The sequence below is a fragment of the Belonocnema kinseyi genome, chromosome 3 (genome assembly GCF_010883055.1).
Source record: "Belonocnema kinseyi isolate 2016_QV_RU_SX_M_011 chromosome 3, B_treatae_v1, whole genome shotgun sequence".
Classification (NCBI taxonomy): Eukaryota; Metazoa; Arthropoda; class Insecta; order Hymenoptera; family Cynipidae; genus Belonocnema; species Belonocnema kinseyi.
In genome coordinates, this window is record NC_046659.1 from 142,521,309 (window position 1) to 142,530,747 (window position 9,439).

A 9,439-nucleotide genomic window follows, 5' to 3' on the forward strand; every position below is an offset into this window, starting at 1 on the left:
TTGTCGTCCAGATATATTTTTTAGTTGAAAATTTGTCATTTTAGTTAAAAATTCATCTCTTTATTTGAAAATTTAACTATTTTGTTAAAAATTTATCTTTCTGATTGAAAATTAATGTTTTTGGTTGAGAATTTAATTATCTGGTTAAAAATTCATCTATTTTATTGAAAATTCATCTTTTTTTGGTTCAAATTCAAAATTCAAATAAAAATTATCTTTTTTAGTAGAAAATTCAATTATTTAGTAGAGAATTCACTTTTTTTTTAAATCGAATTGTTTCTTTAGTAGAAAATGAATCTTTTCGGTTGCAAATTCATATTTTTGGTCAAAAATGCATCTATTGAACCATTCAATGAAAATTTAATTTATTATCTAAAATGTATAAAACACATTATTTATATTTACAGATTTCACTCAAACTGATAACATAATTTGAGTTTTATTCTCGTTAGTCGTTAACATCCACAACCGGAGAAATCTGCAAAGTGGAAATGATTTTTTTAATTCAAAATCGATTTTTTTTAAAAATAAAGGATTAAATTAAATATTGGTTGTAAACTCACAAAATATTCGATAAAACAAGTGTGGCCTTCTTCAGTTCTGACCATATATTGAAAGCATAATAATCCACAGTCGTCAGTCCGAATGGAGACTTTATTGCCACAAGAAAGTGCTTTCATAGCAGGCTTAATGTGAGCCAATTTATAACAGGAACTGGCTGTCTCTTTGCATTCAAAGCTGTCTATTAATTCGCTTTCGTGAGGAACTTCTATGTCGCAGTCTCCGGCCAATCCATCTGTTTTTATTTTAAAAAAAGGCGCGTCTGGGGATAAAAATAACTGAAAACAAGAAATATTTATTGGTAAAAGTGTGGCCGCTTGACCGGGAAACCAGGAAACGACAGTACATTTATTTTTTGTTCAAGAATTTTACAAATTTTTAGAAAAAACAAAATTCTGTCCAAGTTTGATTAAAAAATTGTTAAAAAATAATCAGTTAAATTTGTATCCTTAAAGACATAAAAAATGAAAAATTAAGTGAATAATAATCGATTTTACGAGACAATTCGGAATCAATTTAAAATTGAAGGATTTCCAGATTTTAACGTTAAATTTAAACTGTTTCAATTAGAAAGTCCTAATAGTTAAAGAAATATAAACAAATAATTAAAAATTTATAAAAACTATTTTGAATTTTAAAATAATATATTCAAAATTAAAGGCTTTTAATCAATTTAAAAATTGAAATGTTTTAAGTTTAAATTCAAATACAAAAAATCGAGTAAGACGAAGAGATACTTAGAAGGCCAAAAAAGATTCAAAATAATAAAAAAATTTAATGATTTCAAATAGTTTAATTTAAAATCCCAAAAAAATATAGTAATTTGTACCGAAATTTTGATGCAAATAGCTTGTGCATCATTTAAAATAAAATATAGATTTTTGAAGATTTCGAACAAAAATTTTAGAAGCTTTTTAAGATTTACGAAAGGCTTGAAAAGAATAAAAAAAACACTTCCTAGGAAAATTGAAAATGATTTTTTATTTTAATAAACTAATTTTTAGAGAATATTTAAAAAGTTTGATAAAGAAAATTTCTTTAATTGGGCATAATTTAAAAAAAAATAATTTGTAAGTATGTAAAACAACATGTAGATGCTTTAAGATTTTTAAATGCAATTTTGAAGCTTTTTAAAGATTTTTAATCTATTCAAAATAAAAATAATTTAACTTTTAGTTTGAACAGGGAATTTTCAATTTTTAAATCAATTTATGGTTGGAACTGGAATTTATTCAGAATAATGATAATTCTGACTTGGAAACGGGAATTTTCAAATTTTAACAAATTCCGAGCTAGTACTGGAAATTTTCGAAAAGAAACAAAATTCTGAATTAGAACAGGAAATTTTTCCGAAGAATTCTGAATTGAAATTGGCATTTATCCAAAAGAATTGTAATTTCTCTCAGAACAGGAAATTAAAAATTTTAAATAAATTCTGAGCTGGAACAGGGAATTTTTTTAAAGAATGAATTCTAATTCCAATTTGAAACGGAATATTTTCGAAACAAATTTAAATTATGAATTTGAACAGGAAATTTTACAGAAAAATTTTAGTTTTAGTTGAAATGGAGAATTTTGAAAAAGAATTAAAATTCTTGATTTGAACAGGGATTTTTTCAAAAACATTTTATTTCTGAGAATTTTCTTAAATAATTAAAATTCTGGATTTGAATGGGAAATTTTTTATTTTTAATCAATTCTGAGCTGAAATTGGAAATTATCCATGAGAATAAAAATTATGAATGGAAAATTAAATTTTTTAAACAAAATTATAATTGTGGCATGAAACAAGGTATTTTCGAACAAAATTTAAATTATGAATTGAAACAGGAAATTTTACTAGAAAAATCCTTAGTTTTAGTTGAAATGAAGAATTTTTGAAAAATAATTCAAATTCTTTACTTGAACAGGGATTTTTTCAAAAAGATTTTATTTCTGAGTAGAAATGAAGAATTTTCTTAAATAATTAAAATTCTAGATTTGAATGGGAAATTTTCAATTTTTGAGAAATTCCGAGCTTGGATGGGAATTTATCCAAAAGAATAATAACAATTCTAAATGGAAAATTGAATTTTTCAAACAAAATTGGTTATTCTGTGCTCAAACGAAAAATTTTCGAAAAAAAAGTAAATTATGAATTGGCACAGGGAATTTTATATAAAATTATCATTTTTGCAATTAATTGAAATGGAAAATTTTCGAAAAGAATAAGAATTCTCCATTTGAACATGAAATTTTCAACTTTTAACCAATTCTGAGCTAGAATTAGAATTTAAAATTGCTTAAAATGGTATGATTTAAAAAATTTTGTAATTCATTAGTTGATTTTTCAATGTAAAACATTGAAAATGATAATTTGGATTTATATTTTGGGAAATAAATCTAAATCTTAGAACTCTACAATTTATAAAATCATTTAATTAAAAAATTTTCAGTTGAAAAGTGTTAGTACCTTCCAAGTTATACGTGTAAATTATTAAGCATTTGAATACAAAATTAATAAATGAAACATTTTTAAACTTTAATTTTGAAAGTTTAAAATTTAAAGCTTTCGATTGAGTGCTTTCATTTACAGTTCAGTTTTTATTACTTTGAATAAAAAAATTTTTAAATTTAGTGTTCAATTTTTTAAATTCCGTTGACCGTGAAAAACGTTTGCGAACCGGGAAAAAACCGGGAAATGACTATGAATTTATTTTTTGACTAGGAATTTTACAAATTTTTAGAAAAAAAACCTGTTCAAGTTTGATTTAAACCGTTTTTTTTTTTAAATAATCAGTTGAATTTTTATCCTTTTCAATTATGATATAGTTCAGTTTACAGTGCGTAATTTAAAAATCTTTCACTTGCAAATTTAATTTAAAATACCGAGAAAATCTAGTAATTTGTACCGAAATTTAGATGCAAATAACCTTTTCTTAAAATTCCAAGGGAAATTGAAAATTGCTTTCTATTTTGGAAAAATAATTAAAAAAGAATATGTAAAAAGACGAAAAAAGATAGAAAAAATCGTCAACAATATTTTCAATTTTACAGGATTTGAAAAAAAAATGCAGAAAGAATTCAAATAATTATAAAAGATGTTTAGCAGTTCTGAAAAATTTTCAAAAATAATTCTAAATTTTAATAAATGCAAAACAACTGGTAGATGTTTCAAGATTTTGAAATAAAATTTTGAAGCTTTTTAAGAATTTGTAAACTATTTAAAATGGAAATAATTTAACTTTTAATTTAAGAAGTGTTCAGTTTATAACAAAAATGTAATCGTTCAATTTTTAACATTTTTAGCTTAAAATTGTTTAAATAATTTGCACCTCAGTTTTTATTACTTCAAATGCAAAACATTTTAGCTAAGAGATCGAATTTTTTAATTTCATTGACCGTGAAAAATATTTGCAAATTGTGAAAATGTTTCCCATTTTGTTCCATGTGTTGAAAATTTACACTAGCAGGCTGAAAATTCAACTGTTTTGTTAAAATTGTAATTATTTGGTTGAAAATTTATATATTCTGTTAAAAGGTCCTCTTTTTAGTAGAAAATAAATTTTTTTAGTTAAAAATGGAACTGTTCGGTTAAAAACGATTCAAAATTGTTCTGTCTTCTTAAATTTTTTCCTATTTCCTTAATTTTAACTCCTTTCGAGTGAAATAGTCCAATTAAAAAAATGATTGTTTCAACCTTTTTCAATTTCGAGAGCATCCGATAACAAACTATCAATTTAAAATACTTTCACATCCCAAACTTTCCATTTTTTAATGCTTTCATTTAGAAATAATACAATTTAAATTTCCTTTTATTCCATTCGAAAAATTGCCCTTTTCCAAAATTTTAACTAACTTAAAATTGATTTGGAACATTTTCGCAATTTTACTATAAATGTTTTTTAATTTCTAGGGATTCAATTAATGTGTTTAATTTAGAAAGTTTTTACAAATTTTCAACAAAAAACATGAATTTTCAACGAAAAATTTTAATTTTCAACTAAAAAAGGCCAATTATTAACCAAACTAATTCAATTTTGAACTGAGAAAGATCATTTTTCAACCAAAAATGGAATAGTTAAATTTTCATTTTAAAAAAATTATTTTTTACCAAACTAATGAATTTACAACTAAAATTATGAATCTTTGATTGAAACAGATGATTTTTCAAAGAAATCAATCGAAATTTTCAATTAAAAAAAATTACTTTCAACCAAACTGATGAATTTACAACTATAGTTATGAATCTTTAACTGAAATAGTAAATTTTTCAAGAAAATACTTGAAAATTTTCAGTTAAAAAAATTACTGTTTGAGCAAAGAGATAAATTTTCAACTAAAATAATTGAATATTTATTTGGAATAGTTACATTTTCAGAAAAAAAATGTTTGACCTAAAAAAACTAATTTAAAACAAAATAGTTACATTTTCAAACAAAGTGATCATTTTTCAACTAAAATGATGAAACCAAAAAAGATCATCTTTGAATCAAAACTTGAATAGTTACACTTTTAGAAAAAAACCTAATTTTAAAACTACAGAATAATAATTTTCAAACAAATATAACAATTAATCTTTAACTAAAATAATTGAATTTCCAAGAAAATATATTAATTTTAAATCAAGAAGAAGAATTTCTGTCGAGAAAGACAAATTTCGAAATAAAAAAGATAAATTGTCAACAAAAAATTGAACAGCTAAATTTTCAATTAAAAAAATTAATGCTCAATCAAAGAGAAAAAAATTTTCAACTAAAACGATGAAATATTTAATTGGAATATTTGAATTTTAAACCAAAAAGATGAATTTTAAACTAAAACTATAAATCTTTCATTAGAATAATTCAATTTTCCATCATAAATTTATTTTTAAATTAAAAAGATTAATTTCTACAAAAAATATGAATTTTCAACTAAAAAATATAATTTTTGAACCGAAAATTGAATAGTTACATTTTTAGAAGAAAAAAACACTAACTTTAAACCTAAAAACAAATTAATTTTTAAAGGAATAAAAAAATGAATCTTCAACTAGAATAATTTAATGTTCAACCGAAATGATTAATTTTAAATGAAGAAGATCAATTTATACCAAAAATCACATTTTTTCTACTAAAAACTATCATTTTTTAACCAAAAATTTAAATGGTTCGATTTTTAATTTTAAAGGCTAATGATTAACGCAAGAAATAAATTTTCAACTAAAATGATCGAATATTTACATTTTCAGAGAAAAAAAATCTCATCCTAAAAAAACTAATTTAAAACAAAATTTACATTTTCAAATAATAATTTTTGAAACAAAAATTGAATAGGTACATTTGCAAAAAAAAACTAATTTCCAAACTAAAAAAATTAATTTTCAAACAAATTGTTTGAACCAAAAATTGAAATGCTCGATTCTGACTTTAAAAGAATAATGTTTAACCAAAAAGATATATTTTTAACTAAAATGATGGAATATTCATCTGGAAGTCAAATTTTCGGTAAAAAAAAAAATAAATCTTCAGCGAAAAAATAATGAACCATGCACCAAAAACGTTTATTTAAAAAGTTGAGTTTAACTTTCAATGAAGTAATTTAATTTATATGCCAAAATTTGTAGATTCTGAATGAAAAACGTACTAGAGAGAATTTAATTTTCTAACAAAACACAAAAAAAAACGAAATTTCGACAAAATAGTTCATAAAGTAATATAAACCTTTCACAAATAAAGACTCATTCCTATTTAATTTTATGTTGCTATTTAAAAAAATCAGAGCGGTCAAGAAAAAATTCCCTGCCTTAAAAAAAAATCTCCTGACAATTCCAGGTTTTCCCGGTGTTATTATATATTATTATATATAATTACTTATATTAATATTAATATATATTTTATGTTTTGATATTTTTCTATAAAAGATAAATTAATCGTTTAAAATGAATATTAATTTATTACCTCGATTAATTCACTGGAAGGATCAAGTTCAGCGAGTACGTCCTTTAAAAGTTCAGTTTGCAAAACAATTTTGTTCAAAACATTCTCTTCCTCAAGATTAAAGTTCAGCAATTCGTCAGGTTCTTGAGTTTTCAAAGAACACTCGGTTATTATTCCCTCTTCTTCGATAAGTATTACAACGGGATGTCCGTTTCCCTATTGAAATTAAATAATAATCACCATAACTTATGGAATCTATTTTTATGGGGATTTCGAAAATATGCATTTTTTTAGATCAAGATGATATTATTTATAGAAAAGTTTCCTTCTGGGTATTCAGGGTGGCCGTTTTAATCGAATAAAAAAAATTCCCGGTCATTTCCAGGTTTGGAAACTTTTTTCACTGCCAATGAAATATAAAAAATCGAACTATATTCTAAACAATCTGCCATATAAAGTAATAAACAATAAACAACAAATTAAAGCATTCAAAGTGGAAGACTTGAATTCCAAACTTTTAAAATTAAAGTTTAAAAGTTTTTCAATTCAAAAATTGTATTTTCAAATGCTAAAAAATGTACACAAAAATGTACGATCGTCCTAAATAAACAATGTTAAATGAAATCCAAATAAACTGAAAAAATTTGGAACTTTTATCAATTATAGATTTCGAAGATTCAGATTATGTTCCAAAAATATAAATCCAGGTTAACATTTTCAATGGTCTAAATTAAAGAATCAAGCAATGAACTTTAAAAATGTTCAAAATTATATTATTTTACGTAATCTTAGGCTAGACACATTAAAAATTGAAAAATATATTTTTTTTAACTTAACAGTTATTAAATTAGAAGTCAAATTATTTTTATTTTAAATAGTCTAGACATCCTTCAAAATTTTATTTCAAAATCTTGAAAAATCTAGAAGTGGTTTTAAATTTTTCCAAATTCAAAATAATTTTTGAATTTTTTTTCGGAACTTTTGAATATATATTTCAAAATGAATTGAATGTTTTCTATAAATTTTAGTATTAGAGTAATTTTAAGAGATATTTAGAAATTTTAAAAAGATTCGAAATAGATTTTTGCAAATTTCAAACAAAAACTTCAGAATTTTTTTTTAAATTGTGAAAGACTTGAAAAGAATAAAAAATGTTCTTAAGATTATTAGGAAAATTGAAAAATTATTGTAACGGAAAGTTTAAGAAGATTTTAAGAGATTAAAAAAATTATCAAAGAAGAACATGGAAGATTTTAAGGATTTTTTTAACCTGCAGGACTTTCAAAAATTGTAGGAAAATTTCGAATTGTTTTCTTTTAAATAGTTGGTTTCAATTTACGCGTCCTAAATGAACAGTGAAATATTGTTAAATATTAAATGCTTATTCTTTTTCTACATTAAGAAATTTCAAATTAAATGGGATAAAATTTAAATAAATTACTCACAATATTTTCAATTCAATAAAAACCTTTAATTATGACTATATTATTATGGATTTATTTTTAAGTTGAAAATAAGAAAATGGCTCAAAAAATTAATAGAAATAATATATTAATAAATTTATTTATTTAATTTAATATAAAATATATGATGAAAATTTTTATTCAAAAATAAAATCATCGGAATAAATGACATATTAATTTTAATTCTTAATAAGCCTTTCGAATTGAAACAGTTACAATCTGGAAATTCTCAAATTTTGCACGGATCTAGAATTGTTTGGTAAAATCAATTATTGTTCAGATTTCTATACTTAGAGTACAGATCCAGTTTAAAAATAATTTATTTATTTATATTTATAGTTGATAAAATAAAACTGGTTTTTATTAAGAATTTTCAACTTCAAAGGCTTTTAATTTGTTATTGTTTAAATCTTCAAAACTGCACTTTAATTATTTCAAAAACTGTTAAAATTGAACTTGGGCAGATTTTTCTTGTGAAAATTCTTAAAATTACCGGTTTCCCTATCCGGCGGCCACCCTGTTTTTTATAAAAAAAATCTTCGTTTTTAAAAACTTCTAATTTTTCGTTTAACCTTTAAAATTGCATTTTAAAATTCTTTAAATTAAAATATATGCTTAAAAATTAAAAATCTAAAATGGAAAATTTTTGAAGTGAAAGATTTTCGAATTAAGCATTCTAAACTAAATGATATAATAATTGATAAAAATCACAAATTAACAAATTATTTATAAAACGGTTGAAATAAAAGTTGAATAACATTTTTATTCTAAAAATTTTGTAAAATTCCCGGTCAAAAAAATTCCCGGTTTTCCAGGTTTCCCGATCCAGCGGCCTCCCTGGAATTAAAACTCCACTTTTAATATTTTTTCCGGCCATAAAGATAAAAAATAGGTTTCTTTTTGCATCTATAATTTTTTATTTTTCCTGATCTTTATCCAAGTTTACTTCGGGTTTGATTTTTAACCAAAAAGATCATTTATTAACTAACAATATTAATTTTATACCGAAAAAGGATGAAGTTTCAACCAAAGAAATGATTTTTTAACTAAACTGGGGAATCTTTAACAAAAAGAAATAATTTTCAACAAAAACATGGATTTTTAACTGAAAAAAAATTTCAATCCAAAATAGAGTTTTTTTATTGACAATAAAAAAATTAATTTTTAATCACACACAAAACGATTTTTCAACAAAATAGTTAAATTGACAACTAAAAAGACGAAATTTTCACCAAGAAGATTGATTTTCTACCACCAAAGACGAATTTTCAAACAAAGAGTTTAATTTCCAATTAAAGAAGATGATATTTTAACCAAATACGAAGTAGTTAAATTTTGATTTCAGAATTTAATTTTCAACCAAAAAAAAATTTCTAAAAAATAGTTAAATGTTCAACCGAAGAAACCAATTTTCAAATATTAATTTAATATTTGATATTATTAATATAATTAATAATAAGATTAATTATATTAATTACATATTAATAATAAATAATAAATAAATAAAAAAATAAT

The 9,439-nt window shown here is 22.4% G+C and overlaps 1 protein-coding gene across 3 annotated transcripts in view; it reads right to left on the minus strand.

Moving 5' to 3' along the window:
- Nucleotides 1–359: 359 nt before the first annotated feature.
- LOC117168935 (cell cycle checkpoint protein RAD1) overlaps nt 360–9,439 on the minus strand; it is a 67,521-nt gene continuing 58,441 nt past the window's right edge. For all 3 annotated transcript variants that reach the window (XM_033354924.1, XM_033354923.1, XM_033354922.1), the window contains exons 4-6: nt 6,483–6,677; nt 564–839; nt 360–478 (exon numbers count right to left, since the gene is read on the minus strand). In XM_033354924.1, coding sequence (XP_033210815.1) covers nt 449–478; nt 564–839; nt 6,483–6,677 — 501 coding nt within the window. In that variant the 3' untranslated portion in view covers nt 360–448. The remainder of the gene's footprint in view (nt 479–563; nt 840–6,482; nt 6,678–9,439) is intronic.